Source organism: Mustela putorius, unplaced genomic scaffold (genome assembly GCF_011764305.1).
Source record: "Mustela putorius furo isolate JIRA1106 unplaced genomic scaffold, ASM1176430v1.1 tig00003845_pilon_pilon_pilon, whole genome shotgun sequence".
In the NCBI taxonomy this organism is placed as follows: domain Eukaryota; kingdom Metazoa; phylum Chordata; class Mammalia; order Carnivora; family Mustelidae; genus Mustela; species Mustela putorius.
The window spans coordinates 51,190,985-51,210,722 of record NW_025421998.1 but is presented as its reverse complement, the minus strand read 5'-3'; the positions used below and the strand labels follow the sequence as shown (position 1 = coordinate 51,210,722).

Genomic DNA, 19,738 nt, shown 5'->3' with positions numbered 1-19,738 from the left:
TCGAATTGTGTTTTCTTGCTCTATTCTGCATCCAGTTCTTGTGCTAACTTTCATTACTTATTTCACAAAAATCTATCAAATTATATATTGGATGCTTACTATGGACTTGGCTCTGTTTGCAACACCATTCTCTTATTTGGTTAAGATATCTTGCCTAAAATGAGTTCACAGTAGAATGTCCCTCATTCATCCAGCTTGTGCAGATACTGGATGAGATATGTGGGAGCCTTAGAAATACTAGTTGTTGTGATAGAATAGAAGATATGTAGCTAATATATTTTAAGTTCTGTTGTAGCTTACACTTCAATGCCCTTAGGTTGAGGCTGCTGGGAAGAGGTACATTGGCAGGCTGAGTGAAAGGGCCATACACCTAGCATGCAGACTATGATGAGGTCTGAAAGAGTAAATTCTCAGGTAAGAGCTACATTGAAGCCAAGATTCATGACTGTTTTTGTTCACTACTTGATAAAGAACCTGCTAGTTATCTAAAACTATCCATTCTCCCCTTCCTCCTTTAGCAATAGAAACTGTGAAGGTTGCATTTGATATGGCTATCCAGCTAATGACTCTATTTCAGAGGCTCACTTGCAATTAGTTGTGGCTATGGGACTATGATCTGGTAATGGGGTATGAGCAGTAGTCACAAGTAATTTCTAGATAGGGCTCTTAAAAGAGGGACATGTCTTCCCTTGGCCTTTCTCCTTTCTCAATGGCTGGAATCCAAAATTGAAATGAGACCTGGGGTGGCCTTGTGGTCTATGAGGTGGAAGTCATATTTTGAGGATAATAGAGTAAGAAGTTAAATCAACACGGCTCAGCCATTGAGCCAAACCTATAACACCTATCCAAAATTTTAATAAGGTAAATAAACTGTGCTGTTTAATCCACTTTATTTTTCAATTTCTTTATTATAGTGTCATATTCTACTTAATATATCTCTTCCGCCCAGGTGCCTGGGACAGTGCCTGACACATAATAGGGTCTCATTAATATTGTGCCCCATGAAGGGGCAGAATGAACTCACACCGCACAAGTTTTTAAGCCTGAGGCCCAGGAGTAAACACAGGCAAGGACTAAGCTAAAATTGTCCTAACCATAGTAAGTTGATATGAGAGAGGGAGTGCTACACATTATGCCTTTCCCTCACCTGTTTATAACACACCGCAGTTCCTCATACCCTAGTTTCATCTTACAAGGTATCATTCTGAGGGTTTAGAAGGGAAAAACACTTTAGCTCTACAAAATGAAAGAGGGAATGAAATGGAACAGAATAGAAATTAGCTCATGTACATTATAAAACACGACTCAAAGTATTGTCATTCTGTGACAGTATAAACAATTTAAATTTGAATGCAATACAATGTTAAAAAAACAGTTATCTAAATTTAAAATTTTAAATCATAAGAAATTAAGCATGCTTTTAGTTCATCTGTCTTTTGTGACTTTCCCTTTGACAATGCAGATGTGGGCTAATAGTACTAAATTACAGAAAATGGTAACTGTTAATTGTTATAGACTTGTCTCCAAATAGGGGCAATAAAGCTTTTAAATTAAGTATGTTTTCCATTTAAGTTATTGTTGGGCTCAATGGTTTTTGCAACCTGGATTATTTCATTTGAGTATCAAGTTTCAGGGAACACAATCTCAAAATCACTTCTCAAGAACTGTCAATATCTCAGCTAAGAAAGACAGTATTGGGGCACCTGGGTGGCTCAGTGGGTTAAGGCCTCTGTCTTCGGCTCAGGTCATGATCTTAGGGTCCTGGGATTGAGCCCCACATCCAGCTCTCTGCTCAGCGGGGAGCCTGCTTCCCTTCCTCTCTCTCTGCCTGCTTCTCTGTCTACTTGTGATCTCTGTCTGTCAAATAAATAATAAAAAAAATAAAAAATAAAAAGAAAGACAGTATTTAAGTATTTACAGAGGATAACCAGAAGTAGACATATTATTAAAGACACTCAAAAATCTATGACAGGACTAAACCACACAATTAGGAAGAAATTACCCTCTGGTAAAGTTATTTTTAGTTAACCATTTTTGTCACCATACTATCCTAAACCTATGTTAAATAACACAGGAAGAGCCCTGTGTAACTTGTTGGGTATTTAATATACAGATACTGTCATATGAAACTGAATGCTTCCTTTTCCGATTAACTTAAGCAAAAAGAGAAAAAAAATTCTTTCAGGCAGGTCACAGTATCAGGAACAGTTAGACTTCTCCTGGAATGTGTGTGTGTGTGTGTGTGTGTGTGTGTGTGTTTCCCTTATGGACCCTAAGGATCTCACATTTTTTTGTGACACTTGTTCATATCATATACTAGATTTCTTAGAGCCAAGTTTTTGGATCCACCATTAAAAAATACACAGAACAAGATAACTAGCCTACTGGAATTCCTGACATCTTAACTGTAAGTAAAAAAAAAAAAAAACAAAACAAAAAAAACACAGAACAATGCTTATATTTTACTTTATATCCTTGGTTTCTTTTGGTTTTTTGTTTTGATTCATTTATCTTGCTTATTTTTAATATAGGTCTTCCTACTGACTTTTTTCTCTTTAAATCTTCTACCTCAAATCTTTTTCTGGAATTGTTACTTATAAATACACAATTTTTTTTTTAAGATGGTCTTGTTTAAGAATTTTTTGTTTAGTTTCACAATTACTCTTGTCATTTCTATAACAACTGGCTGGACTTAGGTTGCTGTATTTCCTTGTATCATTGCTCACCACATTTTTGTATCATTCTTGGAAACTTAAGAATACACTTGACCTTTTGTTGTTGTTAAGAGGAAAATGGTATTTTCTGAGTCTTTCCACACTTGTCCATATGTTTAAGTGTGACTTTGGCTGGTAATGTGAACTTGATGAGCTATGACATTCTTTTGGCATGTGTTCTTATGAAGAAGACCTACATAGCCCTTCTTTTTTAAATGAATAATCTATGTTCTCCATCTGAATGCCTGTAGGATGGTTTCTTTATCTTCTTCAACATTTTTCTGAAAATAGTAATGGGTGTGGGCCCGTTTTCATTCACTTTGCTTGGAGTGTGCCATTCTATTCTGTGAACTGGGTTAACTATTTTTCCTACTCTGGAGAATTATTTAATGTCTTTCATTATTGATTATTGCTTCTTCTTGATGTGTCCTAATTTCTTCTTGGAAAAATGAGTTATCTCTAATTTCATAAATATCACTCTACTTAACATTGTACTGCCCCATCAACCCCCATTCCCCTTCTGATTATTTTTTTCTCTACAGAATAATTACCATCTTTGGTTTTTCCACTCCTCAGCTCTTCCTCACACATACTCCCATCATGATCTCCAGCATTACACAGCTTCAAAAGTCACTGATACACTGTTATATTCTGAATTTTACCTCCAGTCCAGACGTCTCCCACAAATCCCAGCTCACAAGTCCAATTGCCACCCAGCAATTCCACTTGGATTTCTAACTGACGTCTCAAACTCAACATGTCCAAAATGGAACTCTTTGCTCTGAAATGTGCTCCACCACAGCCTTCTCCATCTCAGTAATTGCCAATGCCCCCCTATTTTTTCTCAAATAAAAAGCCCTGAGGTCCTTCTTGATGCCTCCCCCACACACCTCATATCTTATCTTAAGCGAATCCTACTGGATCTGCCTTTAAAACATAGCTAGAATCCAGTCACTTCTTTCCAATTCTAACTCTACTGTTACTGTTAGGTCCTCCTAACCAGATTCTGTTCCCCTCAAAGAAAAGCCCATATACCCCATAGACCTTGGCACATTGCTGGGTCAGCATTATTTCTTCTACACGGGGATGTCATCAAGTGAACACTCCTGAGTTCTGACACCTGTGGTGGAGTGATATCTTCATATTGTGACCAGAATGGACCACTTCTTAAATGGCTGTGCCATCCTGAGGAATCAGAAAGAAAAAAGGATTGACGTTTTAGCAAAGAACTAACTATCCTCCCCATTTGAACTGCCACAGCCTCAGACTGGATACTTCCCTCACTACTTTCTAGCAAAATATTTCTAGCAAATATTTCATCATGCAAACCTCCAGCTCTCTGTAACAATTAGGCTGGAAGGTCTTCCTTGTCCTCTAGCTCAGGGTCAGCTGTTGCAACTTCTTCTTTGCAAAAGAAAATAAAACAGAGAATTTACAGATTTTTTTTTTTGCTTTACTGTAGTCTTTTACCTCCTCACCAGTATTTGTGCTAGTGATGCTATACAAAAAAAAAATGCTAAATATGTGTGGGTATAGACACACACACACACACACATACATATATGGGGCATATATAGCTATAGCAAGACTAGATATGTTTACTGAACAACTTCAGAGTCCAGTTAGTGGCAATATTTGATTAAATATCTGTGGGAGGAAACAGTCTCCAAATCTGTTTATTTATTTATTTATAAAGATTTTATTTATTTGTCAAAGAGAGAGAGAGAGAGAGCGCACGCACAAGTGCATACACAAGCACGGGGAGCATCAGGCAGAAGGAGAAACAGGCCCCCTGCTGAGCAAGGAGCCTGATGCGGGACTCAATACCAGGACCCTGAGATCATGACCTGAGCTGAAGGCAGATGCTTAACCAACTAAGCCACCCACGCATCCCTCAAAATTAGTATTTTTAAACTAAGTGTTTGTAATCTCTGATTTTGGAGGAATACGTAATACTCCATTTTACTGTTCAAGTATATTAGCTCAAATATGAGGTTAAGATAACACTGAAGTAAATTAAGAAATATTTAGCCTGTGATAGTACCTGCATTTTTTGTACATTTCTAAAGAGAGTAATAATCAATAAATAAGTATTTATGGACTGCCCATTTAGCACATTATGGAGCCCATGAGGAATTTGGGAAGATTCTGGTTTCTTAAAACAATTAGGCATCTCAGGAAGAAAATACTAATAAATGAAACAGATTCCAATATGAGTCACTTAACACTAAGCTGTGCAACAGGTAGTCTCAATGGTGTGAATGCTGGAAATGCCATCTCTGTTGGAGTTGTAAATACACCGCACTCAAACTAACTTCCTACTACCGTGAGAACACCCAGTCTGTCAGTCTTGGTAGGAGACTGTACTCCACATGATCACTTGGATGGCAGAGAGGGTGCTCTGAGAGCAAGAAATGGATTAATGATGGGTCCTAGGTTTTTAGGCTAAGCAATGAGATAAATAAATTACTGAGCTTATGGGAGGAACAAATTATATGAGAGTGACAATAAGTTCAATATGTCTGTGAGAAAGTGTCATATCAAGTGGACACTTGAATATGAATCTTTAGCTCAGACAACATACCACCTATTATGGAAAATGGAGGTTATATGCCTCCTGTTACCATTTCTTGGTAGCAAGGGCATAGATAAATTATTGAACCTCCTCCAATTAGTGTCCTCACCCTGAACTTTGAGTCCTCAGGGAGTGAGACAGGAATATAGGAATAGTTCTCTTCAGACAGAACTGGATCATCAATTATTTTCCTCATTTACCCTTTAAACCCTTTTTTGCACTTAGAATTGATGTAGAATTGATGCTACATCAACATCTACAAGATATGCACAACTTAGTCCTTATTTAAAATAATAATATCAAACACATATCAAATGCCAGGCACCATTTTAAATACTCATGACAACCACTGATGATGTACATATTCTCTCTCCTTCACAGGAAGCCTGGGGGAGTAAGTAACCTATTTAAGGTTACATAGGTAGTGAGAAGGTGAGCCATATTTGAACCCAGGCTAACTGGCTCCAGAATCTGGGCTGTCATCTACTACACTGTTCTCCATGACTATTCTATTCTATTCTATTCTATTCTATTTTTAAGTGTTCCAAGATTCATTGTTTATGCACCACACCCAGTGCTCCATGCAATACGTGCCCTCCTTAATACCCACCACCAGGCTCACCCATCCCCCCACCTCCCCTCCCCTCCAAAACCCTCAGTTTGCTTCTCTGAGTCTACAGTCTCTCATGCTTTGTCTCCCCCTCCGATTTCCCCCAATTCACTTTTCCTTTCCTTCTCCTAATGTCCTCCATGTTATTCCTTATGCTCCACAAGTAAGTGAAACCATATAATTGACTTTCTCTGCTTGACTTCTTTCACTCAGCATAATGTCCTCATGATCATTCTTTCTTGTCAGAGAAGGGAGAAGTGCTCTGGACTTCTAAAATGTCTTCTAGCACTAGTAGTCTATGAGTTTACTGAAGTGCTTTTTTTATAAGTAGTTTTTCCAGTTATGCAATTGTAATGTTTTAAGAATTTTATAATAAATTAAACCAAAAATGATTATCTAATTTAATCTAAGGAAATGACATGGATTCTTAATCTGCATTCTATTCTATCCTATCCTATCTTATCCTATCCTATTCTCCAATAATACGATCCTCTGTCATGCCTATTAACTCAGGGAAATGACAAAAGCTAAAACACTTTGTGACTGAAGCTTCTGTTGCTGATGCATTCACAAATAAAATCCAACAGTCATTCTGTTTTACCAAAGCTGGCTATGAAATTCTTTCTCTCCCATTTAAAATGTATATTAAGGGGTGCCTGGGTGGCTCAGTGGGTTAAAGCCTCTGCCTTGGGCTCAGGTCATGATCCCAGGGTCCTGGGATTGAGCCCCACATCTGGCTCTCTGCTCAGTGGGGAGCCTGCTTCCCCCTCTCTCTCTGCCTCTCTGTCTACTTGTGATCTCTCTGTCAAATAAATAAATAAAATCTTTAAAAAAATAAAATAAAATGTATATTAAACAAAGTACTGTAAAATGTTTAATGAATCTCTATAAAATATCTGGGTGCCTGATTTGTCATGTAAGAATCAATATAACACACATAAGAGTGAATAAATGTTACATGAACCAAGAAGTGGAGTTGATTTTTCCTAATAATTCTATGAGAGTATAGGCTATTTTGGAGAATGGCCCTGTTGAAAAACAAACTAAACAGAACTCATTTGCAGTGTCTGTTCTTCAGATAGTCTGAGCCTGCCAATATGCTTCAATTTAACATCTCTGTCTTTCTCTTCAGAATATTTTTAACAATTATTTATCCCCGTCCCAAAAACTTGGCTGTGAAATTAAAATTGTCATTAAAGTTGCTTATGGGGGCACCTGGGTGGCTCAGTGGGTTAAAGCCTCTGCCTTCGACTCAGGTCATGATCCCAGGGTCCTGGGATCAAGCCCCACATCGGGCTCTCTGCTTGGCGGGGAGCCTGGTTCCTCCTCTCTCTGGGCCTGCTTCTCTGCCTGCTTGTGATCTCCGTCTGTCAAATAAATAAATAAAATCTTTAAAAAAGAAAAAAAAAGTTGCTTATGACTACTCATGGCTTTTTTTATTTTTCTCAGTCATTAAATGTCTTTCATATTCCATGGAACAGTTCCACTCTTGAACAGAACTACATCTAAATGGTTTCATTATAATTAAAGCAAAGAGACTGTGATTAATATTTGCTCTTAACACACAGCTGAGAGTGAAATAGAAGAGTATGGTTTCTTTGATAAACATTGTTCAAGGTTCTAAGACCTTGGCAGACACCAAGAAGATGAGACAAGACCAGTCAGTGGGTTCTTGTTTCCTCACTGTCTCATTGTGCTCTCCCTAGAACTGAATCCAAAAGAGAGAAGGGGACATCAGACACATTGAAGTGCAGGCATGGAAGGCTCAGACAGGCCTTGGAAAAACGGCAAAGGCCTTAGTACCACAATCATTCCTTCCTTAACAACTTTCTTTGACTTTCGATCCCAGCTTTCCAATTTGTCCCAGTGTCCTTCGTCTACCCTGGGGCCCTCCTTTCCTAAGGAAAATGTCTTACAAAGGAATCACGATCATGTAAAGGTGTTAGTGAGTTAATGTGTTACCTCACCTTGAGGCCTCTGCCTTCTGATAGACGAATAGACGAGCCTGGAGAGGACAATGCCAGGCCCCAACTTAATGAGTTACCAGTGAAAGGCTTAAAGCATGACTATGGGAAGAATCAAGTGGTTTTGGAGGAAGCCTCTCCTGCTCCCCTTCAAACCACTTTTCTGCTTATTTTACTCGTTTTTGGTACAAAAGTTTAGGCCCACAGTTGGCCACAAGCAGTTTGCCGAAGGAAACTCATTCTCGTCACTTAGGAAAATGCTTGCAGGTTCCAGATATTGCCAAATTGTGGCGTTAAAAGCAGTCACAGGCAAAACTTTTTTTTATCTATAAACCCGTCAGAGGAGATAATTTCAAAAATGCTTTCAAGTTTATACATTTTTGAACTTTTTTATATTACTGATCCGATTCCTTCATTTGATAGATGAGGAAACTAATGTTTCCAAATCTCCCTGAATCCAGTCCTTTCCTCTCAGATTCATTCTCCTGTTCACATGCCCCATAGCTATTACCATGTGTAAGTTCTCATAAGTTAACTGATGTACTTACATAATGTATATTGTGAGTTGATGCAAGAATTTCCAAATTATAATCACATAGCTGTCTAACCATCCCCGTACTGTCTGTTCACAGGGTGATACTTCTAGAATATAAATCTGATCATGTCCTTTCCTTACTTAACATTCTTCAGTTTTCCCAACTGCATTTAGAATAAAATCCAAATTCCTTAGCATGGCACACAAAGTTAGTGATCTAAACTTTGTGTCATTTCCAGACGTCCTCACACCCCTTCCTTCTCCAGCCCTGTAAGACTCGTCCCAAGCCCCCAAGCAGGTCACACAGGCTCCTGCACCCCTGCCTTTGCCCATGCTGCTCCCAGAGTCTTTCCTACCTTCTATCCAGGTGCCCGTCTAGAGTAAAGATGAGATAAAGGGTACTTCAGAAACATTGCAGTGTATGCCTCCTGTAATATTTATGAATATTCACTTCTGCTGAGGAGAATGGAGGACATGAAGCATAGAAATAAGGCAAAGAAAATAGATGACACTACGTATGGAAATAAGTAACAAAAGGACATCTTAGATATCACTAAAGTAAGTGGGAAGGGACAGAAACACCTGTAACATCAAGTAGCCATGGGGCTCTCAGGGAATTCCGTATTCATGAGTTCTTGGGCTCCCTGTTGGTAACGTCCTACCTAGGCCTCTTGTTCTCTGGCCCAGAAAGATTAAAATCCATAGCTGCTCAGAAGATAGGAGCCAAGTTCTGGCTGTGGACAAGACCATTTGCCCTTTGTAATAGAGCAAGTTATTTGACCTCCAGGCACCCTCTATCACTGCTCATCCTTACCTTGGACCTCTTTAACCATTCCATCAGCAAGGAAGGCTGACAGAGGCACAGAGAAGGAGAGATCACTGTGAACCTGAGTACTCCAGGACCTGGGGAGCATGGACCACCCTGCATGCTTGCAACCTATTCCAGTATATTAACTTACTTGACTTCCTTTTCTTGCTGTATGTTTTGAGTTAATAAAATAAACCATGTGACATGTGCCTTTTAATTTGGTCTGTGGGCTTATGTTTCTCTCTGGGACACACTTCCTGGAAGTGTAGCTGGAGGCTCCCATGGCAGAGAGGTAATTTCCCAACCCAGAAATCCATCCTGTCATCTCAGACCAGGTCCACATTCCTTCCTTGGCATTCTGTGAAAACATCTATGACAGCAGTTAGCTCTCCGTGTTACAAAACTGCTTTCATATTTTACTTCTCATTTGACTGGGACATCCTTGATGTCAGGTACTAAATCTTACTACAAGCACCTAGCGTAATTAGAGACTGACCTCTTTTTGTTAAAGAGTCAAAAAACATGTTGTAAATAATTAGTGCCACTTGAAACCAGAATTCAGGTCTTCAGAATGCACCATCAGACAGAACCAGAACCTTACAGTCTCTCAAGTAGGGAGAAGTGAGAATAAAATGCATCACTTAAAGCTATGTCTTCCCGGAAGTATCTGAGGTGAGGAAGGCAAAGGTATTGATCTTGGCTTACAACAGGGAAAGACCGAAGTCAAATAGAAAACAAATGATGAGCTAGGATTTCTAAAATCCTTCCAGGGTTCAAAGCCTTTTGCACAGAGTAATGGCATCAGTGTCCCCAGATATCTTCCTCTCCGCCATCTTGAGAGGCAGGAATGACAACATATATCATCTTCACTCTAATTCTGGATAGACCATATCTGTTAGATGAACACTAACCTCAATTAAAAGTTTCATGGCCCTCCACCCAGTTCCTTATGTCTTGTTAGGACTTCAGTGAGAGTGACAGGGATTTTTAAAATTAAATGCCTATACAGAGGGAGAGGTAGCTACTTACAACAGTCTCTTTGAGCAGAAACCGAGGCCAATAATCTTGGTACTTTTCTGCTTCCCACTGAGTGCAATTCTTTCTGTCTCTTGTGATTTAAGCCTTTTATCATTGACCCCCACATATGAAGCCTCATTCTTTTTCTCTATCAGTCTCGGTCGGTTGTTTAGCTCTCTCTTGCACTCTTTTCACATTCTTTTCGCTCTTGATCTCTTCCTTATTTTCACTGTTCTTTCCTTCTTGTCTTTTTTTTCTCTTCTCTTTCCAGCTCTTTTGGTCCTCCAGCAGGGTCTCAGAAAATGTGATTAGGAAAGGATCTGCAAGAAGATACAAGTGCAAAGCAAAAGCATTGAGTTCCAGAGGACGCCTGGGTGGCTCAGTGGGTTAAGCTACTGCCTTCGCCTCAGGTCAGAATCTCAGGATCTCAGGATTTCAGGATCTCAGGATTGAGCCCGGCATCACATCGCAGCGGGCTCTCTGCTCAGCAGGGAGCCTGCTTCCCCCTCTCACTCTGCTTGCCTTTCTGCCTACTTGTGTTCTCTGTCTGTCAAATAAATAAATAAATAAATCTTTAAAAAAAAACAAAGAAAAGCATTGAGTTCCAAAGGAAGCAGAGATTTCCCCAGCCGGGTTGGCACCCACACTCTACCAGAACCCAACCATAAAATTCTTCTAGAGAAATATCAAGACATGATTCATTTTAATGTATTATTAATTTACAAAGTAATTGGGATGCTCTGAAACTTTTTTCGAGAAGTAATAAGAAAGAAGAAAGTGATCTTGCATTAAACAGTGTGCATAATAATTTGGGGGAAGTGTTGGGAGTTGGTATCTTAAAAATGTTCTTTTCCCTATCTATGAAAAAAAATTTAGTTCTTAACCTACAATATTCATTAAAATATAATCGGCAACCATAAAACATAATTTCCGTGTAGTTTTTCCACGTAAAGACATTCTAAATGTTAAAATTAAAAATTCAAACTTTCAAAGGTATTTTGGAATAGTCACATATTTTTTTAAAAAAACTGTTTTACACTGCCAAACATAGTTCTAAAATTGAGAAAGCAAAATTCCGGGTCACTCAGTTTTGTACAAAATTCTACTAATGTAAAATAAACATTTTCCCTTAAAATGGTAGTATTTTGATATATTTTCATAAATGTTTTTCTTTTGCATTCTACAATAAAGAGAAAAGAGAGAATCTTCCAAAAAACCTAACGTTTGAATGCCAACTCACGTATATTTTTCAATTAATAAAAGTGACATAAATCAAACAGGCATACCCAAAATGACAGTCACAGATTGTGCAGTACTTTTGCTATTTTGTTAGTTTTCTTCCCTAAGTTTCTTTAAAAACAAAGTTCTCTAGGAAATTGTGTCCTCTTGTGGTCACTGGCAAAAACAACATGTTTTGTGCAGGAAGAATCAATCAAAACAATGGAAATAGGATTTAAGGCTTCAGGAAAAGCCATTTGTGAAAAAAGGAAATCCCTTGAAGTGCAGAGAGATGAAAGTTATGAGTAATCAGAAAAGCAACTTTATCTGGAAAAACACAAAATATAAACCATTAGATTTAGATTTAAATTGCTTGATGATGAAATAGAGAAGATAAAAATGCTTACTAAGCAGGAAGCCTGTGACCATGATACAAGCCTCCATGAATAACTACATATTTCTTCCATTATTTCTTTGGTTATTCCAGAAGCTCCTCAAAATAGGTGAGAGTGTATTTCACCAAGGTTAACCGGCAGCTAGGAGGGACACGACCTCTCTAGTCTGTACAGCCAATAAGCCAATAAAGGTATGTGTGTGGGGGTGGGTGCGGGAGGCTGTTGAAGACTCCGTTCTTTCCACACGCAGATTCCACTCGACGTGCAAGTTCAGCATATCATGCTTCTTTGCCTTATCCTCATTTGCAATGCAGAATGTCAGATATTTTAAAGATTAATTTATTTGAAAATTTGATTTGCTCATTTGAGGTGCTCTTTGCAACTCAATCTCTTATGCCATACTCTTTTTCATTTTATTTCTGGACTGAAAGTTTCCCGTTTTATAATTTTAGTTCCTTAAGGGGTTCAGAAAGAGAAATACAGAATCAGTTAAATTCATGAATTTAAACTATTATTAAGAGAAACAGAAGGACTTATTTAGTGCAAGGAGTTCAAACACCATTAAGGCTGCCTGTGTTGCTACGAATCTGCTCTACACAGTCAGAGAAATCACTTGTGCTGATACAAACTTTATATTCCGCTTTGATAACATTCTCTTACTTCACTATCAAACTAGGCAATCCCTGTGGAGTGTTCAAAACGAGATGAAATCTAAGATGTACACTCTAATTCAACTGCAGCCTTTTCCAATTTGCGCCCCCTTCTGTGTGAATGCTCCTGTGCTTTATTCATGCAATTCAGAGAAATTATTTCACAGAACTCTAAGCCATCCTGCAGGTGGTAGGTCATCCCAAGACTAAGAAGAAAGACTAGGAACAGATTCAAATACTCACCTTTTGTGCAAACCCAATTCCAAAATTTACTATCTTGCCAACAGTTCTATATAGCATATAAATGTTTCTTTTCCTTCTCTAAAAGTATTTATAAATGATTGTTGCTAAGAGAATGCCAGTGCATATACATTCAAACTGGAAAAGTACAGATACGTACATACTTACTGCATATGCTCAGTATGAGATTCCTAACTTTGTTTCTTCTAACGGTATTTTTTTTTTCAATTTTTAACACAGCACACATTCCTCAGGAAGGACTGCGAACATGCCAAGTTTGCAGTTTTGAAAACAAAGCTCGTTTTGAAATATCCGAGTGCAAAAGAAAAACTTTTTTGTTTTCAGTTAATTTTTTTTCAGGGAATTTATTTTAGAAGTAGACAAAATGATTTAATTCCAATTAATCCAGTATTCCCAAAGAAGGTAGTTCTCCACTACTGTCCTTCAAGTCAAGCTGAGTTCAGCCCCAAAGGGAAATTTCTAAAACTGTTTTTAAGAGCCTGAAATTAGGATTCTCGAACTAAGTCTGCTTTCCCCAGCAAGTGTGGACAAGAAAATTGTTAGATAAAATGTTAGGTAGGATACAGCTACAGATGAACAGGGTGGGACAATCCGGCCACGAAATATTACAGTTTGCAAAGTAGGGAGTATCAAGCCCCAGACATTCTGAGAGGTAATTCATTTGGCAAACCACAGCCTTCTGCTCAAAAAGTAACATGTAGGCACTCAGAATCCCTCTCATTCTCATCCTCCACTCCTTCGAAGAGTTCAAGAGAAATTTCTTCTCAGAACTAAAGTCATTCATTGTGACTCTGTCAGGAAGATTCCATGCTGAGATGGTTCTGGTTAGGTCATTCATTTTAAACTCTCTTATTATAAGCATTCTGGCATCCAGGGCACGGCCTCAGCCCCAGGGGGATCCCTGGTACCCAGTGGCCAGGCAGGCACTCGCACTCTTCATCCCCTAGAAGTTTAGTGACCTGAATAGGGTTCCGTTCATTTGTTTAAGAACCAGTCTTGGAGACTGACGACTTTGCAAGTCCAGCTGGTTAATGATCTGGAGCTGCTGTGTTTTTGTGGACTCGATTTCTCCTCCAGCTCCTGCCCTCATTTCCATCCCCCAACCCCAAATCCCCTTGGTCAGGTAAGGTTTCCTTTTACACTTTGCCCACACTTTCCTGTCTTGCTTACCCATAGCCACAAAGGAAAAAGCCCAATTATTCAATCTCTTTAGTTTTAAGAATTCCACTAAAGGGAAAAGAAAAACAAAATTAAGATTTGGGATTGATTTTTAAAAAGAGAGAGAGGTGAAGGTGGAAAATTTTCAAGATTTCTGCAACCACCTTCAAATAAAAATTGTGGAATAATCGGCAATTCGGAGTTATAAAAGAGAACACTTTGTAGAGTGTGGCAGAATTCCTGCCTTAGTCTCAGCTTCCAAGAGATAAAATCCTGAAGGCGGGAGATGTAAACAAAAGGGTGACTTAACACAGTTCACTTGGTTTTAAGGATACCTGTCTGCATACTGGTAAGTGGAGGTATCCTTAATTTTCAGACAGGATCTCATTTTAAATGAGGGCAGAGCCTCTCCAGGCAGACCAGTTGGCACGCTGTGGTCATTGTTTCTGAATCTTTGTAAAAATGGTGATAAGCCAAATCCTGCAAGTTGCCTCCAAAGAAGGTACAACCCCCGTTGGCCCCCCACGGGAGGGAGGGATGCCTCTTGCTCTCACTTCCCCCGCAGAAGTCTGAGCCCTTCAGCCAGCTCCAGGCGCACCAGACCCCAGGGTTTCCGGACTGAAACTGTGAGCCCCAGCGGGGCACAGCCACATGGCCTGCCCTCCAGTCTCCTGGGCTCCGTCCTCCTCCTCCCCACACCCAAAGTCACCACCCTCGGTCAGGCCCAGAATGGGGCCTTTCGCTGAGTTAATTCTCATCTGACAGTCCAGTCTGGGGAGAGCGTGAGTGGAGGGCGGCCTGCGCAGGGCACACAACTTCAGCACCCCTACTTCCCCCCTGAAAACCGACTACTGCTTTTGACCTCTAGTTTGCCTTGCAACTAACGGATGAGCACGATACGGTTATTCTATCCCAACTCGTTCCAAAAAAGAGAAACAAGTCTGGCATTGCAAAGAGGGGTTTCTCTTTCCAAGGCTTTCCTTCCAGCCCACCAACTTTTGTTGCCTCCTGTTTGCCAGAATCTGCATTAACACCCTCCTTAGGGCTCTGGGGTTCGTTGTTGTCAACGTATTAGATAGAATTGCTTAAAATATACAAGTGTCCAAGTAGCTGGAACGCGTTTGGGTCACACGCAGCGTAACTGCCCACCCCACCTCCTAGGAATGAGGGGTGGAGAAGGTGCCTCTCACAACCGTCAGCCGCGTGTGTTTGGGGGCTAGAACCCCATCTCTTTCTCTTAGGAGCCTACCTTTAGAGATCACCATGTGGGGCTTTGAGAGTAGGGTTGGGATGAAATGCCCACAGGGTCCTCCACCTTGGATTGGCAGCTTAGGAGATCGGGGCCGCAGCGAAGACGCTGCACTGTTCCTCTCTGGCCCCGGTGCCTTCTCCAAGGACAGGACTACCTGCGGAGAAAGCACGAACTGTCGCTAGCACGGTTGGAGGTGTAGACTTTTGAGTGGTAGGAACCTTTAGATCGGGTCACTGTGGAGGGAAAAGGAAGGCCCCGATGCTTCTCAGGGAGGGGTGAGAGCAGGCCGGGGAGCAGATCCGCAGTCCCCGCGTCGCGGCCACGTCTTCAAAAACACCCACGAGCTCAGGGCCAGGCGCGGCTGTTTGGCCTCTGCGACTCTGGGGGCCCGTCTACCTGGCTCCTGGGGGGAGCTGGGCGGTTGCCAGTACTCCTGCCACTGCCCCCACCCCAGCCATCCCAAAGCGGCCCCACGGACCTAGAGGGTACAGGGGCGAGATGAGACATCACCCACTGCGTAGAAGCTGTTGCTGCCGCTGCTGTCACAGCCACTCCGGGAGGAACTGACACCGGGCCTCGGGGCCGAAAGGTCCCCTCCGGCCGCTTTCCGGGGCTGCGCTCGGGTGCGGGGGCGCGGCCCGCGCGCTGCGGCGCGGAAGGAAATCGCCCCGCGCCCGCCTGCGGAGGGCGGCGGAGAAGGAAGGGGGAGGGCAGCGAGGAGGCGGGCAGAGGGGCCGGCCGCCGGAGCCAGGTCGTTTTTGAATGGTTTGGGAGAACGAATTGTTAGACCCTGAGGAAGGGGGGGTGGGGACGGCGAAGGGGGGCTGGAAAGCGGAAACTTTCCTATAAAACTTCGAAAAGTCCCTCCTCCCCACGTCAGGCCAATGACACTGCTGCCCCCAAACTTTCCGCCCGCACGGAGGTATAAGAGCCTCCAAGTCTGCCGCTTTCGTCCAACTCCCAGACACCTCGCGGGCTCGCCGGCACCGGCAGCGTTTCCGAGAGGCCGAGCAGGGTGTGCTTGCGGCCGTTGGGCGCCTTCTTTTTGGACCTCGGGGCCATCCACACCGTCCCCTCCCCCTCCCGCCTCCCTCCCCGCCTCCCCCGCGCGCCCTCCCCGCGGAGATCCTCCCCGTCCCTCCTCCCGCTCCCTCCTCGGCGGGCCGCACCGCCCGGGCCGGCGCCGCGCGCGGGGGAAGCTGGCGGGCTGAGGCGCCCGGCTCTCCTCCTTTTCCCGGGCCGCCCCTCTGCCCCGGGCCTGCGAGGCCGCGCGTCGCCACCTGAGAGATGATGCAGGACGTGTCCAGCTCGCCAGTCTCGCCGGCCGACGACAGCCTGAGCAACAGCGAGGAGGAGCCGGACCGGCAGCAGCCGCCGAGCGGCAAGCGCGGGGGGCGCAAGCGGCGCAGCAGCCGGCGCAGCGCGGGCGGCGGCGCGGGGCCCGGCGGGGCCGCGGGCGGGGGCGTCGGAGGCGGCGACGAGCCGGGCAGCCCGGCCCAGGGCAAGCGCGGCAAGAAGTCTGCGGGCGGCGGCGGCGGCAGCGGCGGCGCCGGGGGCGGCGGCGGCAGCAGCAGCGGCGGCGGCAGCCCGCAGTCGTACGAGGAGCTGCAGACGCAGCGGGTCATGGCCAACGTGCGGGAACGCCAGCGCACGCAGTCGCTGAACGAGGCGTTCGCCGCGCTGCGGAAGATCATCCCCACGCTGCCCTCGGATAAGCTGAGCAAGATCCAGACCCTCAAGTTGGCGGCCAGGTACATCGACTTCCTCTACCAGGTCCTCCAGAGCGACGAGCTGGACTCCAAGATGGCAAGCTGCAGCTATGTGGCCCACGAGCGGCTCAGCTACGCCTTCTCGGTCTGGAGGATGGAGGGGGCCTGGTCCATGTCCGCGTCCCACTAGCAGGCGGAGATCCCCACCCCCTCGGCAGGGCCGGAGACCTAGGTAAGGAACCGGCGCCGCTGCGCCCCTTCGCCCCTCCGCCGCTCAGGTGGCAGACGGACTGACGGCCGGGCCGCGGCTCCCCGTCCACCTTGCCTTCCTCAGCTCCCTCTCCCACCCCGCTCTCAGCCTTCCCACCCAGCCGGGCTCCGCCACCTCCACCCCCGAGCTTCCCCGAAAAGCAGGTCGGTCCCGGCTAGGGAGAGGGGGATGCGCCCTGCTGAGGAGGTACGTGTGCGTGAGTGTGCGTGACGGACAGCAGGGCGGACGGAGAGCGACTCAAGGGTCACGGGTGTAAGGGCGGCTTTCTTGCCAGCGCCTCCCTTTCTTCTGGCTCTAAAAGTTTTCGTTCTCCTTGAAACAAATGCTTCCAAATTCCACCTCCTCCTTCTTTCCGCCCACCCACTTCCTCTTGCCCTTGGGCTGAAATCCTTCCAGGTTGTTCAGCGTAATTTCTCAGTAGTGGTGATAAGAACAGTGCTCCCTAGTCTTAGCAAGCAGCCACGAAGACCTAAACAATAACCAACTTTCCCCCCTCTCTGGGTTTTTGCAGATGTCAATGTTTCCAGAGAAGGAGAAAATGGACAGTCTAGAGACTCTGGAGCTGGATAACTAAAAATAAATATATATGCCAAAGATTTTCTTGGAAATTAGAAGAGCAGAACCCAAATTCAAAGAAACAGGGCGTGGGGCGCACTTTTAAAAGAGAAAGCGAGACAGGCCCGTGGACAGTGATTCCCAGACGGGCAGCGGCACCACCTTCACACCTCTACATTCTGATAGAAGTCCGAACAGTTTGTGTTTGTGTTCCTTTTTTTTTTTTTTTTGACGAAGAATGTTTTTATTTTTATTTTTTCATGCATGCATTCTCAAGAGGTCGTGCCAATCAGCCACTGAAAGGAAAGGCATCATTATGGACTTTCTCCATTTTAAAATGGTAACAACCAGAGGAATTTTAAGAACATCTTTAGAAATAAAAATACGGGGATCAAACTGACTTGCAAAATCACAGTCAGTTGATTCCTTTTTACAGCCTTCCTCTGAGAGAAAAAAAAAAAACTTAAAATACAAAAAACAACATTCTATTTATTTATTGATGACCCATGGTAAAATGCAAATAGATCCGGTGTCTAAATGCATTCATATTTTTATGATTGTTTTGTAAATATCTTTGTATATTATTTTTCTGCAATAAATAAATATGATTGAAAATTTTAAGAACCTCAGAGTTTGGTCTATATTTTTAAAGCTCAGGATTAAGCTGGAGGTAAATACCTGCTTGTTTAACTCTGGAGGCACCCAGGAGGGAGGGGGGGCACTAATATAAACAAAGCAGTGAAAAACGCAAATAAACTAGCTACTGACAGGCACAGGCATGTTATTTAGAAAGACAGCTTTATTATTATTCTAGTTTGGTGTTCAGTGGGCTTTGTAGCATCTATCCTTCATCTCTTATCATGTCCCCAAACGCAAAAACTTAACAAGTTTGTTACTCACTTCTCTTGCTTATATTTTGAGGAGGCAGCTGTAAAACAGTTAAACGCAAACAAGCAATATGAAGCCAGCACTATTTTCTCTTGTTACTGTGTATTTTTGTCAGGCCCTCTGCTGTGTGTGAGGATTTCTAACTAATAGGTTCATTGCACTGAAAGGATGCACAAAGTTATTAAAATGATCTATTTCTGTACACGTATAAATCAGTAGGGATGCATAGGAAATAATAAAGTTTACTTCAGCAGTAAAGGTAATTCCATTTGCAAAGGAATTTGCATAACTTTTTTCATGAATGAAAATGATATTTAGCGTCTTGTTTCCTTAAAAGAAAAACCAAAGTTAATATTTTTCCATGTTGATGGTACCATTCAGGAAGCAGTCTCCTTCTTTATATATAAAGAACATACAACTATGGAGTAACATACAATAAACAAAGAACCTGAACTTTCAGTATCTTCAGTAACTATTGGAACAATCACAATTTTAAGTACTAGAGTTATTCATTTTCTCGTGAGCCCATTAGCAAATATATTTTATTCAAAATAACACAAAATTTTTCCCTGGTTACTTATAAGTATACAAAACCCGAAGTTAAGTAAAACAGTAACAGCAAAACAAATGGGACTTGATTTTTATTGCATTCTGGTTATTTCTGAGCCAGGAAAATATTGGCTTTTATAACTCCTATCATTAGAAGTAGTAACTTTGTATTAACATCTAGTTGACTGCATTCAGGTGTAATCAGGGAAGCTTTCAAACTTTCAAACTGGAAAATAATTTTGCTGTCTAATTCAAACAATGGCTATGGCAAACAACGGTGTATGAATTCAAACAGATCGTGTTTGCTCAACTCAGATTGAGGTTGTTATTGCCTGAAGGTTTTTGTTTCCCTCCCACACATCATCAGAGAATGCTGACATAACAATATTGTAAATTTACTATTCTGAATATCTTAGACCATGTTTTATGACTAGGAACCTGTAGCATTGACTTACACACTGAGAGATTAGTGAAGGCTTGGGGAATTAATTTTTGATTTTGATAGTCCTTTACCAAATAACTACATGAGCCGGGAAAGTGATTACGTGCGAGTGTACTTGTAGGGTGTGGGTATGTTTGTAGAGTGTGTGTGTGTGTGTGTGTGTAGGG

General features: G+C 42.6%; 1 protein-coding gene and 1 long non-coding RNA gene across 3 annotated transcripts; one reads left to right on the top strand and one right to left on the bottom strand.

Annotated features, from left to right (window-relative positions):
• Positions 1-888: 888 nt before the first annotated feature.
• LOC123387015 lies at positions 889-15,938 on the bottom strand. Of its 2 annotated transcripts, none has more exons than XR_006601340.1 (3): positions 15,636-15,938; positions 10,236-10,543; positions 889-3,899 (listed from the first exon to the last, which is right to left on the bottom strand). It is a non-coding gene; the product is annotated as an uncharacterized LOC123387015 (long non-coding RNA). The 2 variants fall into 2 exon arrangements; XR_006601341.1 differs by lacking the exon at positions 889-3,899 and adding an exon at positions 7,222-7,266.
• Positions 15,939-16,075: 137 nt separating this feature from the next.
• Positions 16,076-18,317, top strand: TWIST1 (twist family bHLH transcription factor 1). The gene is made up of 2 exons (XM_045062764.1): positions 16,076-17,098; positions 17,649-18,317. The coding sequence occupies exon 1, from the start codon at positions 16,445-16,447 to the stop codon at positions 17,054-17,056; it is 612 nt and encodes a 203-aa protein (XP_044918699.1). The 5' UTR covers positions 16,076-16,444; the 3' UTR covers positions 17,057-17,098; positions 17,649-18,317.
• Positions 18,318-19,738: the final 1,421 nt, after the last annotated feature.

What these genes read in the sequence shown, in the direction of transcription:
- TWIST1 (XM_045062764.1), top strand. Translation starts at nt 16,445, where the DNA reads ATGATGCAGGACGTGTCCAGCTCGCCAGTCTCGCCGGCCGACGACAGC.